Raw genomic sequence first — 14,385 nt, 5'->3', positions numbered from 1 at the left:
ATGTGAGACTCACTGGTCTGTAGTTTCCTGGATTATCCCTATTTCATTTCTCAAACAGAGGAACAATGTTAGCTACTTGCCAGTTCTCTGGGACCTTTCCAGGGGCTAGCGAGCATACCAAGATCCTGGACAAGACCTGAGCTATCACCTGTCTGGCTTCTCTCAATAACCTGGGGTGGTCTCCGCCGGGCTTCAGGGGTTTACCTAACTCTTCAAGGGAAGCACCACTTCTTCCTTGATCTCAAATGCTGTAGGAGATTAGCATGCCTCAACACTAATCTCATTCTGCTCTGTATCCTTCTGTTGGGTGAATACCGATGTAGAATATTCATTTCAGACCCTGCCCACATCCTCTACCTCTAAGTATACGTTTCCTCCTTTATCCTTGAATGGCTTAGTTAGTTCTCCTTAGTTCTCTTATTTTTAATGTATGTATAGAATACCTTTGGATTCTCTTTAACCCTACTTGTCAAGGTCATTTCATGGCCCCTTTGTGTTCTCCTAATTTCCTGCTTGAGTATTTTTCCTGCTTTTCTTTACATTCCTCACTGGCCCTGTCTGGTTTTAGCTTCCTAAACCTTACATATGCTACTTCTTTCTCTTTTGACTACATTCACAACCTCTCTTGTTACACAGGGCTCCTTTACCTTGCCATCCTTTGTCCTTCATTCTCACTGGAACATGTAGGTCCTGAATGCTGATCAGTAGGTCCTTAAGCAACAGCCACATGTAAGGTGTGGACTTGCCTGATAACAGCTTCTCCCAATTAACATCCCTAGTTCCTGCCTAATACAGACATAATTTGCCCTCCTCCAGTTTTGTATCTTCCAGCAACGTCCTGACTTATCCATAGGTACCTGAAAACTTCAGGAGTTGGGATCGCAGTTTCCAAAATGCTGTCCCATTGAAACGTCAACCATGTGGCTGGGCCCATTAGCCAATAAAAGGCCCAAAATGGCCCTTCCTCCAGTTGGGAGAAAGTGAGGACTGCAGATGCTGGAGATCAGAGCTGAAAAATGTAGCAGGTCAGGCAGCATCCAAGGAGCAGGAGAGCCGACGTTTTGGGCATAAGCCCTTCTTCAGGAATTCCTTAAGAAGGGCTTATGCCCGAAACGCCGATTCTCCTGTTCCTTGGATGCTGCCTGACCTCCTTCAGCTGGACAACCCACATGGTATTTCAAGAAACTTTCTTAGATGCACTAAATAAATTCTGCCCCATCTAAGCATCTTGCTGTAAGGGAGTCCCAGTTAATATTGGGGAAGTTAAAGACATCCAGTATGACAACCCTGTTGTTGCATCTTTCCATAATCTGCCTACATTTCTGTTCCTGAATGCATCGGTGGTTCTTGTGAGGCTTATAGTATAATCCTATCAGAGTGTTGCCTCCACCTTATTTTTGAGCTGTGCCCATATCCCTTCAGTAGGTGAGGCCTCCAGTATATCATTCCTGAGTGCACATGTGACATTCTCCCTGATTAGTCAAGCAACTCCTTCACCTCTTTTACGTCCCTTTCTATGTCATCTACAACAACGAAACCCTGGATCGATGAGCAGCCAGTTCTGTCGCTCCCTCAGACAAGCCTCTGTAATGACCACTAGATCATAGTCCCATGTCCTGATTGCGGCTCTAAGCTCATCTGCTATAATACTCTTTGCATTGAAATAAACACACTTCAGCCCATTAGTCCCATCTTGCTCATTTACCTGGCTCTGATTGTCCTTCGTTTCTGACTTACGGTCCTAACATCTATTTTCCCCTCATTCTTCCACTTACTGCTGTGCTTCTCAGCCTCTTGCCACTCTAGTTTAAACTGTCCCGAGAAGCACTAGTATACCTCCCTATGAGGATATTGGTTCCCATTCTCTCTTGTACAGGTCACCCCTGCCCCAGAAGAGGTTCCAATGATCCAAGAACCTGAAACTCGCCCCTGCACTGGGCCCTTAGCCACTCATTCATCTGTCCTATCTTCCTATTCCTTGCCTCACAATACATGGCACTGGTAGTAACCCAGAAATTAGTAACCTATTTCCTAACTCCCTCTACTCACTCAGCATGACTTCATCTTCTTTCTACCTGTGTTCTTCGTTATGAATGTGGATAATGACATCTAGCAGCTCCCTTGTAAATTTCATGCCACCACTCAGAGACATCTTTGGACCTGGTACCAAGGAGACAATGCACTATCTTAGAGTCTTTAATGCAGCCACATAAACACTTGTCTGTGTCCTTAATTAGCAAGTCTTCTACCATTGTCACTTGCTTGGACTTCACCTGACCCTGCTCTACAGAGCCAGTTGTGGTGCCACAAGCCTAGCTGACGCAGGTATACTCCCCTGAGAGGCTTCCTCCCACCAACAGTATCAAGAATGGTACACCTGCTGGACAGGGCAATAGGCACAGGAGACTCCTGTACTACCTGCCTGTCTCTCCTAGCAGTCACTCATCTCCTGACTGAACCTGTGGTGTCACCATATCCCCGTAATTCATGTTTATCACACTCTCTAGACTGCTCCCCGATCTTCCACATCTGGCAGGAGGAGCACACCACTGCCCTTACAGCCATCTCTGACCCTTTACATTTAGAAAGATAAAAGAATCTCACCTAAGGCAACACTTACACCAAAGGCATTTCCATCGCACAGCCCTTCAAACTAGTTGTTGGTAATTTCTAATTAACTGGTTACTTAATTCACAATGCAGTTTTTACCGTCCTGTTAACACCGGATTCGCCCGAGATACACTGTTCAGCCTTGTCCCAGAATGTTCTTTCATGAAGTCTCTCTGCCATCCTCAGTTTTTATTCCTGCTTACTGTAGCATGTGATAGAATTTCATTATTATTTTGAGATTGAATTTTATTTTATAGTTCTTTACAAAACAATTGTATGTCTTTTACAGAATATTGTTGTACTGCAACAGAAATCATTTTCGTTTTTATTTGCAGTGTGTCCAAATTGCTTTTAAAATGACACCTGTGTTTTCTTTAACGATTCACATTTATGTAATAGAAAACTGTGACTGTGTGTGCTTCACCTTTATCCAAAAGGTGATAATAGAATTTGCATTATCCTTCAGTTGTAAAAACCTGTAATAAATTCTTACCAAACAGAATTCATGTGTTCCATTTTTCTATTTTATGTTGCTTAGAACTACATCTGCCAAGAAGCATCTTGCTTTATCATAAAACCTAGCACTTAAGTCACTTTATTCACATAATCATCTTTTAATCAGGAACAATTATTTTCTTGACGAGAAATTTTGAGTTATAAATTATATCATTTATGGAATACTGTGATAGGTTTTGAGAATTTTCTTTGGTCTCTCAAGAAATGTTATGCTATCTCATTCCTAACCTTTTGTTGCTTCTAGTGGTTCTAGTTGCAGTCTGGCAGCAGGTCTCGAGTCTTTGGGATTGACTGATATCAAGACCTTGGTTCGGTTGATGTGTCTGGCTGCAGCCAGTAGAGCAGGTCTTTCTCCAGGTCCGGGTGCCATCAGCACTTCAGATCGTCCTCGTGGAGTTCATAATAAAGTTAACAAACCGATTTCCTGCCTAGCCTACCTAAGCACAGCAGTGGGCTGTTTAGCTTCTAATAGTCCAAGTGCCGCGAAACTACTTGTTCAGCTGTGTACACAGGTAAAACGTCTGCAAACTGTATAACTAATGTTGTAATATCCTGAGGAAAGAATTTCAAGACATTACAATTTGAGTGGAGCATGAGGGTGATGGAAGGTGAAGGCAGCAAGCAGGAGGAGGCATGAGCGGGTTGGCAGAGTCCGTATGTGATGCAGGAGGGAATGTTTAACAGAAAAACAGGCAGCCTGTGCAATTGCAGTCAGAAAAGAACAAAGAAAATTACAGATCAGGAATACGCCCTTCGGCCCTCCAAACCTGCGCTGATTCAGATCCTTTATCTAAACCTGTCGCCTATTTTCCACAGATCTGTATCCATCTGCTCCCTGCCTATTCATGTGTCTGTTTAGATACATCTTAAATGATGCTATCATGCACATTTGTATGCCCATCCTCTACCATCTTCGCTGGCAAGGCGTTCCAGGCACCCACCGCCCTCTGCATAAAGAACTTTCCGTGTATATTTCCCTTAAACTTCTCCCCACTCACGTTGAACTCGTGACGCCAAGTAATTGAGACCCCACTCTGGGGGAAAAAGCTTCTTACTATCCACCCTGTCCATACCTCTCATGATTTTGGCAACATCAATCGGTTCTCTCCTCAAACTCTGACACTTCTTGCCAGTAACTGTGCTAAATGAAAGTTATTCTGGTACATTGCCTCAATTACAAGCCATGCTAAAACAAAATTCACAATACTAGATGTACTTTAAATGTAGATAACTATATTAATGCTTCAAACTTGCTCTTCAGCTTAACTTTTGGTTAATTGTGTAAACTTTGACAAAATGTATTTTTAATTGAGCCTTATTTTTGGTTAATTTTTCAGCAAGTGAAATCTGTATATATACATTAGGCATAACATCTGGAAAAGAAAGGGATTTATCCATTATTATACCATCTTTGCTTGTCTCCTCAGAACTTGATCTCAGCAGCCACAGGTATGAATCTCACTACCATAGATGATCCCATTCAGAGGAAATTTCTACCCAGTTTCCTTAGAGGTATTGCTGAGGAAAATAAACTTGTGACATCTCCAAACTTTGTTGTAACCCAAGCATTGGTAGCATTACTTGCTGACAAGGGAGCCAAACTGAGACCAAATTATGACAAGACAGAGATGGAAAAAAGAGGTATGTGCTGTCTTTCAAATTGTTATATGAAAGCTGCCATGTGAACCTTTCTCATTATGATGAGAAGCCACATAAAGTTATTGACATTAGGCTAAAATACTTGCATGGTATTTTCTTTCATAATGACTTTTCCAAAGTTGTTTTTTTTCTATTATGCAATTTATCTACATACTGAGACAATGAACAGTGGGTCAAAACTTGACTTCTGATTGATCTGTATTATTTGACAAGTAATATGCTTTTTATTACTAATTTGAAGATTTAGAGGTAAAATTTACCTTAATTTTAGTAAGGTTTTTATGACAAGTTATTATGTAACAATTGATCAATTTTGAGTTTTTAGAAAGGTGAGTACAATACCATTGCTTTGTTTTCTTGGCCATCATTCACTGGGGATTGTCTCACTGTTTTGTTTAAGCAGGTTTTATTGCCCATTTGTATGCCCATCCTTCCTATGATCCTTCTGCTGTAGGCCCTCTGGAGCTGGCTAATGCCTTAGCAGCTTGCTGCCTCTCATCTAGACTATCTTCCCAGCACAGACAATGGGCTGCTCAGCAGCTTGTTCGGACTCTTGCAGCACATGACCGTGATAACCAAAGCAAACCACAGACTTATGCTGATATGGCTGGGGACCTACGGAAATGTCCATTCACCAAGCTTGAAGCACACCAGAATAGGGTAAGAAACACACTTCCACACTAAGTCTCAACTGAGAGGATTATTTTGCAAAATATTGCAACTGTGTTAGCCCACAATAAGCCAGAGGTGAAGATCTCAGGCTGTAAATATTTGGTGTTCAATACCTTACTGTATGGACTTACTTAGATCATCAATTGCTTGGAAGTGAATTGTTGTGGTCTTGGTTTGGACAGCGTCAGAAAAAATCTTGGTCATTGGGGGAGCACTTTGGGACCAGTGACCATAATTCTACTAGTTTTAAAATAGTGATGGAAAGGAGAGACAGCATCTAAAAGTTCAAGTTCTAAATTGGAGGAAGGCCAATTTTGATGATATTGGGCAAGAACTTTCAAAAGTTGATTGGAGGTGGATGTTCGCAGGTAAAGGGACAGCTGTAAAATGGGAAGTCTTCAAAAATGAGATAAAGTGAGTCCAGAGACAGTATCTTCCTGTTAGGGTGGAAGGCAAGGCTGATAGGTATGGGGATTGCTGGATGACTAGAGAAATTGAGGTTTCGGTCAAGAAAAAGACGGAAGCGTTTGTCAGGTATAGACAGCAGACATCGAGTGAATCCTTAGAGTATAAAGGCAGTAGGAGTATACTTAAGAGAGAAATCAGGAGGGCAGAAAGGGGACATGAGATAGCTTTAGCAAATAGGATTAAGGAGAATCGAAAGGGATTTATCAATACATTATAAAAGGGAAACTAGGGAGAGAATATGGCCCCTCAAAGATCAGGAAGGCAGCCTATGTGTGGAACCGCAGAAGATGGGAGAGATACTAAATGGGAGAGAAGTACGTGGAAGATGTAGAATGTGAGGAAACGGATGGTGACAGCTTGAAAAATGTTCATATTACAGAAGTGGTGGTACTGGTTGTCTTAAAACACATGGAGTACCATAGAACTCTGTGGCAAGCTGGGCCCCTTGCTGAGATATTTCTATCATCAATGACCACAGGTGAGGTCAGAACACTGGAGGTTGGATAACATGGTGCCACTGTTTAAAGAAGGTGGTAAGGAAACGCCAGGGAACTATAAACTGGTGAGCCTGACATCAGTGGTGGGAATCCTAAGGAACAGGATTTACTTGTATTTGGAAAGGCACAGACTTTTTAGGAATAGTCAGTGTGGCTTTGTGAGTGCAACCACATCTCATTAAATTGACTGAGTTTTTTGAAGAAGTAACAAAGAGCATTGATGAAGGCAGAGCAGTGGATGCGATCTACATGGACTTCAGTAAGGCGTTCAACAAATTTCCCCATGGGAGCTTGGTTATGAAGGTTAGATCACATGGGATACAGGTAGAACTAGTCATTTGGATACAGAATTGGCTCAAATGTGGAAGACAGAGGGTGGCGGTGGAGGGTTGTTTTTCAGACTGGAAGCCTGTGACCAGTGGTGTGCCACAAGGATCGGTGTTTGGTCCACTACTTTTCATCATTTGTATAAATGATTTGGGTATGAACACAGGAGGTATAGTTAGTAAGTTTGCAGACGGTACCAAAATTGGAGGTGTAGTGGTCACCAAAATAATTTACTGCAGAGAACAACAGAATCTTGATCAAATGGGCCAGTGTGCCGAGGAGTTTAAATTAACTAATTTAAACTAATTAAATTAGTTTAATTTAATTAAACTAAATTAAAGTTTAATTTAGATAAATGTGAGGTGCTGTATTTGGAAAGGCAAATCAGAGCAGGACTTATACAATGAATGGTAAGGGGAGTGATGCTGAACAAAGAGACCTTGGAGTGCAGGTTCATAGTTCCTTGAAAGTGGAGTTGCAGGTACATAAGATAGTGAAGAAAGCATTTAAAATACTTTCCTTTATTGGTCAGAGCATTGAGTATAGGATGTTGGGAGGTCATGTTGCTATACAGGACGTTGGTTAGTCCAATTCTGGATTATTGTGTGCAGTTATGGTTTCCATCCTATAGAAAGGATGTTGTGAAACTTGAAAGGATTAAGTAAAGATTGACAGGGGTGTTGCCACAGTTGGAGGGTTTGAACTAAAGGGAGAGACTGAATAGGCTGGAGTGTCGGAGGGTGAGGGCTGTGCTTTTATAAGGGGTTAATAAAATCATGAGGGGCATGTTTGGTTTTTAATGAATCAGCTAAAAAGTGTAGTTTCACAGCTGTCAGACTGAGAGGTTGCACAAGGGTTCTGGTACTGGGTTTCACTGAAACAACAAAGTAGCAGTGCAGTTTTGTAACTGATGTGGGAAGTCTAATATCCAGCTTCAGATAAAGGTGCCGAGGTTTCAGTGATTTCAAAAAAATATCACTGCATGAAACTACAGGAAAAGAGAGTGACGTTTGAGTTTTGAGCATGATCGGCTAAGTATTTGATTTTAAGACTTAAAGGTTTTATATCTTACTCACTATTATGGATTTACAAAAAAAAATTAAGGTGAAGCCTTCTTTTATGTTTATATACTGTGATTTGTCTGTTGAATGACTCTTAATATTAAGGATTGATATTAAGCAAACTCAGCATTGTTTGTCACAGTAAAGCTGTGATAACGATGCATTTTTGTGCAAGGTGAATTGTGTTCATTTTTATGTAATTTCTGGCTCTAGATTCGTAAAGGAACAGAAATAACTTTTAATGGGGTGATATGTACTTCCTGTCAGATATGGGAGATCAGGGAAAATTTGAATGTTTCTGGAAACTGTCTACAGGAAGTGTGTTTACTTGCGAATCCTATCGGACAGCATGGATCAATTGGAACAGCAGTTAGAGATAATGAGGAATTTACAAGAACAAGGGGGTGTGATGGATGGCAGTTTCAGGAAGGTTGAGACACCACACATAGATGGTTAACCGCTCTGAATGTTAGGAGAGGTAGTGCAGGAGTCTCCTGTTGCTGTCCCTATTTCAAACAGGTATGCCGTTTTGAGTACAGTAGAAGCAGGGAATGACCTCTCAGTGAAGTAGACCACTGACAGCCAGGTTTCTAGTATTATGATTGGTTCTGTTATAATGAGGGATATAGCAGATTCCAAGCGAATGGTTGTACTAGTCTGGGGAACAGACAGACGTGTTTCTGCGGCTGAGAGCAAGACGTCAGGATGGTGCAGTTTCTCACTGGTGCAGTGCCAGGGTGAAGGAATTTTTGGAGAGAGTACAGAATATTCTGAAGGGAGAGTGACCAGCAGGAGGTCATTGTGCATGTTGGTACCAGTGATATTGGTAGGGAAAGGGATGAGGTTCTGCAGAGACAATGTAGGAAATTAGGCAGGAGGTTAAAAAAGTAGGTCCTCAAGGTAGTAAATTCTGGACTATCACCAGTGTCACGTGCTAGTGAGAGTAGGAATAGGATGGATGAATGTGTGGCTGAGGAGCTGATTAGGGGGCAAGTATTCACATTTTTGAACAACTGGGATCACTTTAAGGGTAGAAATTACTTGTATACAAGGGACACATTTCACTTGATTTGGAAGTAGACCAATATCCTCTGGAGGTTTGAAACTAGTCAGGAGTCTGGTGGAAGCCAAAGCAATAGTGAGAAAAGAGAAGAGGCTGAGGCAGGTATTGTAGGTAAGGAGAGAAGTCAAAACGTTTTGGCAGACAAGAGATTGGCAGAGAATGAGGCAAGACTGACAAATGAAACTGCATTTACCTGTACTTCAATGCAAGGGGCCTATAGGTAAGGCATATGAACTTAGAACATGGTTGAGAACATGGGACTGGGATATCATAACTATTTACAGAAACATGGCTCAGAAATGGGTAGTCCTGGTACCTTATTGTCCTGAGGGACAGATGGTATGGGAAAGATAGAAAGGAATGCAAGGGAGGAACAGGGAGTGTGTTTTTAGTTTGGCCGAACATTACGGCTCTACTTAGGGAGAATACTCCTGGGAGATCATTCAGTGAAGTTATATGGGTGGAACTGAGAAATAGGAAAGAGATTGTCACATTATTGGGATTATATTATAGGCCCCCTAATCATCAGCAAAAATTGAGCAGCAAATATATCAGAAGATCTCTGTTATCTGTAAGAATAATAAGGTGGTTATGGTTGGGGATTTTAACTTTCCAAACATAGACTGAAACTGCCATGGTGTTAAGGGCTTGGATGGGAAAGAAATTAAGTATATTCAAGCTTTCTTATTCAATATGTGGATGTACCTACTAGAGAAGGACTAATACGTGACTTTTATTGGGAAATAAGGCAGGGAAGTGACTGAGGTGTCAGTGGGGGAGCACTTTGAGGCAAGCGATCATAATTCCATTTTTTTAAAAATAGGATAAGGATAAAATGGATCAGAAGTTAAATTGGAGAAAGGTCAATTTTGACAGTATTAGATAGAAACTTTCAAAAGTTGGTTGGGGGAAGTTATTCGCAGGTAAAGAGATGGTTGGAAAGTGGTAGACTTTTGAAAATGAGATAACTGGAGTCCAGAAATAATATATTCCTGTTAGTGTGAAGGGCAAGACTGGTAGATGTCAGGAATGCTGGATGACTAGAGAAATTGAGTCTCTGGTCAAGAAAAAGGAGGAGGCATATGTCAGGTATAGAGTGATTCCCTAGAGGTGTGTAAGGGCAATACGAGATACATAAGAGAGAAATTAGGAGGGCAAAAATGGGACATGAGATTGCTCTAGCAAATAGAGTTTCTTTGAGTATGTTATGGAATGAAGAGTAATTAGGGAGAGAATGGGGCCCTGTTATGGAACAGTCCAGACCCCCTCAAAATATATAAAGGAGATAGCCTAGAGTCCAACATTTTGTTATTTTAAAGGTAAATGTGAGGTGATGTGTTTCAAGAAGCAATTCGATTGGTCAAACTACTCGACATTAGTCAAAATAGTTTATTCAAACACTATGGGCAGCACGGCCAGAGACCCGGATTCAATTCCCGCTTCAGGCAACTATCTGTGTGGAGTTTGCACATTCTCCCTGTGTCTGCCTGGGTTTCCTCCAAGTGCTCCGGTTTCCTCCCACAGCCCAAAAATGTGCAGGTTATGTAAATTGGCCATACTAAATTGCCCGTAGTGTTAGGAAATGGGTCTGGGTGGGTTGCTCTTCGGAGCGTCGGTGTGGACTTATTTCCAGGGCCGAAGGACCTGTTTCCACACTGTAAGTAATCATATCTATAGTTAAAATACAACAAAAGACAAAGGAGCTTGTAATAACTCTATTGAAAAATTGTTTGACTGCAAAATATTAACTATTCCAATATCGTAACATCCCATAAACATAACCATTGAAAAAGGCAAATTCACGGACAACTCCTTTAGCGGGCAGCGAACCAGCAGCTTTTGGCTCTAACCAAGTGAGCTTTCACTTATTCAAGATCCCAAAAAGACCCCAAAAACCATAAGGGTGGCTAAAATTACACTATGAATCGGAAGGGTTTAGAGGGATACGGGTCAAATACTGGCAAATGGGACTAGGTAAGATTGGGATGTCTGGTCAGCGCAGGCGAGTTAGACTGAAGGTTACCTAAAGTGGGACCAAATGTCGAAACCTCTGACTCAGAGCTGAGAGTGCTTTTAACTGAACCACAGACATTGTGAGTCATGCATTCTGTACATCTAGGATAACATTAACTGAAAACCAGTCCTAGATTGTGAATATAAAGAAAAGTTGCTAAATACATTTTTTTTTCTTCTGGTCTCGTTTTGCTCTGTTCATCTCAGCAATGAGCTTTATCCAGGATGAATCTTTACACCTGTATTTGATGCTCCTTGAGCTGGTTACTCAGCAGATGCTGATACATGTGGTCCAGTAAACTACCTCTACCACCAGAATTGCTTTTTAATCAGCTACCTTTGGGGAGGTAGTGTGCCTTGGTATAGACAATGACTTATTCAAGTCATAGTGCTACTATATGCATTGTTGCTTCTGATGGAGTAGTTATGCATTACAGAGTTACAGGCATATTTAGTGAAAGTACTCTAATTGCTTTAATAAAAACATCTCTAGAAGAGTTTCTCTTAAATTTCTTCAAAGGTGATCACATGTCAGTGGTGCAGTAAAAAGGGTCTCCTAGCAACAAGTGGCAATGATGGGACTGTTAGAGTGTGGAGTGTCACTAAAAATCATTACATCTTACAACAAACATGTGTCTTCAATAAAACGTGAGTAGCTCCTTTTTTAACTTAAGATTATTTTAAGTTAACATGAATGTGGTACATTAAGTTTCCACAGCTAATGTTCAAGATTGTACTGACTTTTTTGTCAATAGAGAAATTATTTCAGAAGACTTGGGCAGTCTGGGCTCTCCTTGTGAACCAAACTTGTCTCTCATTTGTTGGAGCATTAGTGGCAAATATATTGCAGCAGCATTAGAAAAAATGGTGAACATCTGGCAAGTTACTGGTAAGGCACTTGATATTTTTGTATTTTTTAAAGTGCAATTCATATCGTTACTCATCTTGATTAGAATGTAAAATAATGTGATAGTAAAATGGTACAGCAACGGTGTCCCTTTGATTTTCCTTTGTCACTATGAATTGTTTGTTAGCTAATGGTACTAAAGGCTGAGAAGTCCCATGAACATAATGGCAGCCTAGCACCTTATACAAAATAGCTGTAGCGCTATTTGTTATATTTCCAAAATTTCCTAGATTTTGGAAAAGTCCCAGTGATTTTGAAAGCCACAAGTGAAACATCTCTATTCAAGAAACGATGTTTCAGACAGCAGGATACTACATATGAGTTAGCGAAATGTGTCATTGGGAAAGTTCTGGAATTCGTTATTGAGACAGTCATGGCAGGACTTTATGAAAATTGTGGCAGGCATATTCAAAGTCCTTGATAATATGGCCAACAGAGTAGATAAAGGGTTACAAGGAGATATAGTGCATTTGGATTTATAACAGTATTTGACAAAGTGCTATATCAAAGGTTAAAAATCACACTACACCAGGTTATAGTCCAACAAGTTTATTTGGAAGCACTAGCTTTCAGAGTGCTGCTCCTTCAAGAGGTGAATGATCTCTTTGTACACCCCCATCCAACACCGGCATCTCCAAATCATATACAAAACAAGATTTCATGGTATTGTGGATAATATATTAGCATAGATAGAAAGTTGGCTAACTAATCTGAAACAGGCAGTTGGGATAAAAGGATCTTTTTTTCAGATTAACAAATGGTAACTGATGGGGCACAACTGGCAAAACAGTATTCTTAATTATTTGCAATCTGCATTAACTTGGATGAAGGGACCTATTATGTGGCAGGTTTAAAGATGCAAAGAAGGGCAGAAAAGCAAGATGTGAGGTGGATTAAAGGAATAAGAAATGTTGACTAGGAATAATTTACCAAATGGAATATAGTATTTGAAAATATAAGTTTGTCCCTTTGTCATGGAGCATAGCAAATCACAATACATTATAGTTGTTGCGATACAGACAGAGGCATCTGGGTGTTCTCATACATGAATTATGAAAATTATCATGGAAATACTGCAGTAAGTAAGAAGGCAAATTGCATGTTGGTCTTTATTGTAAAATATTCTCAGCATATTATTTTAGGATTTGTGACATGGTCAATGTTGCAACTGTATAAGACTCTGGTGCGGCCTCATCTGGAGTATTGTGTGCAGTTTTGGTCGCCATACTATAGGAAGGATGTGGAGGCATTGGAACGAGTGCAGAGGAGGTTTACCAGGATGTTGCCTGGAATGGTAGGAAAATCTTATGAGGAAAGGCTGAGGCACTTGGGGCTGTTCTCATTGGAGAAGAGAAGGTTTAGGGGAGATTTGATAGAGGTGTATAAGATGATTAGGGGTTTAGATAGGGTCAACACTGAGAACCTTTTACCGCTAATGGAGTCAGGTGTTACTAGGGGACACAGCTTTAAATTAAGGAGTGGTAGGTATAGGACAGATGTTAGGGGTAGATTCTTTACACAGCGGGTTGTGAGTTCATGGAATGCCCTGCCAGTAGCAGTGGTGAACTCTCCTTCTTTATGGTCATTTAAGCAGGCATTGGATAGGCATTTGGAAGTTATTGGGCTAGTGTAGGTTAGGTAGGATTCGGTCGGCGCAACATCGAGGGCCGAAGGGCCTGTACTGCGCTGTATCTTTCTATGTTCTATGTTCTAATGCGGAGAGGAATCTGGAACTGGGAATGCTCTATTTAAATAATAGATGAAGAGGAAATTCCTTCTCAGTTGTTAATCTTTGAATTCACTATACAGAGAACAGTGGAGGCTGGGTCATTGGATATATTCAAGGCTGAGTTAACACAGAAGCAGAAAAGGCGGAAGCAGGATTAGGTTTGTGGCCCTTCAAACCTGGTCTGCCATTCAGTACGATTATGGCTGATCAAAGTAACTCAGTTTCCCACTTTCTTCCTATGTCTTTTGATCCTTTTAGGTCTAAGTATTATATCTAACTCCTCCTTGAAAACGTTCAACATTATGGCTTCCAACATTTTCTGTGGCAGTGAATTTCACAGGCTCACCATTCTCTGGATGAAGAATGTTTTCCCCATCTCAGTCCTAAATGGCCTAGTTCACTTCCTTGAACTGATGTACAAGGCATCAGGCTGAAAAGTGAAGTTGAAAACATGATCACCTCAATAAGGTCATCTATTAATCTTCTCAGCTCCAAGGGAATAGCCTCATCCTCCTTATCTAATCTTTCCTCATATCTAAATTCTCTCAATCCTGGTATCCTTCTCATAAATCTCCACGGATTTAACTTGCTTCCTAAAATAAGGTGCCCAGAACTGAACAATGCTCCAAATGCTTTTAAACTCTGTTCCTCTATCTATAAATCCATCTTATAAATCTTCCAAACAACTGTTTCAACTTGTCTGGCCACCTTCATAGAATGATGCTCATGAACCCCCAGATCCCTATGCTACCACATTCCTCAAAGATGTACCATGGGCCTGTACTGTCGCTCTGTGTTTCTATGACCAACTGCATTACCTCACATTTCTCTATTCAACTGCCAGTTGTCCTGCCTGTTTGGCC

The 14,385-nt window shown here is 40.8% G+C and overlaps 1 protein-coding gene across 1 annotated transcript in view; it reads left to right on the top strand.

The window, feature by feature from the left end:
* The window catches only part of herc1 (HECT and RLD domain containing E3 ubiquitin protein ligase family member 1), a 445,291-nt gene that overhangs the window by 302,390 nt on the left and 128,516 nt on the right, over window positions 1-14,385 (top strand). The window contains exons 49-53 of the mRNA XM_060853924.1: window positions 3,371-3,638; window positions 4,554-4,767; window positions 5,240-5,445; window positions 11,407-11,534; window positions 11,642-11,775. Of these exons, the coding sequence (XP_060709907.1) occupies window positions 3,371-3,638; window positions 4,554-4,767; window positions 5,240-5,445; window positions 11,407-11,534; window positions 11,642-11,775 (950 nt within the window). The remainder of the gene's footprint in view (window positions 1-3,370; window positions 3,639-4,553; window positions 4,768-5,239; window positions 5,446-11,406; window positions 11,535-11,641; window positions 11,776-14,385) is intronic.

This window comes from Hemiscyllium ocellatum, chromosome 42 (assembly GCF_020745735.1).
Source record: "Hemiscyllium ocellatum isolate sHemOce1 chromosome 42, sHemOce1.pat.X.cur, whole genome shotgun sequence".
In the NCBI taxonomy this organism is placed as follows: domain Eukaryota; kingdom Metazoa; phylum Chordata; class Chondrichthyes; order Orectolobiformes; family Hemiscylliidae; genus Hemiscyllium; species Hemiscyllium ocellatum.
This window is presented reverse-complemented; position numbering and strand designations above follow the sequence as displayed.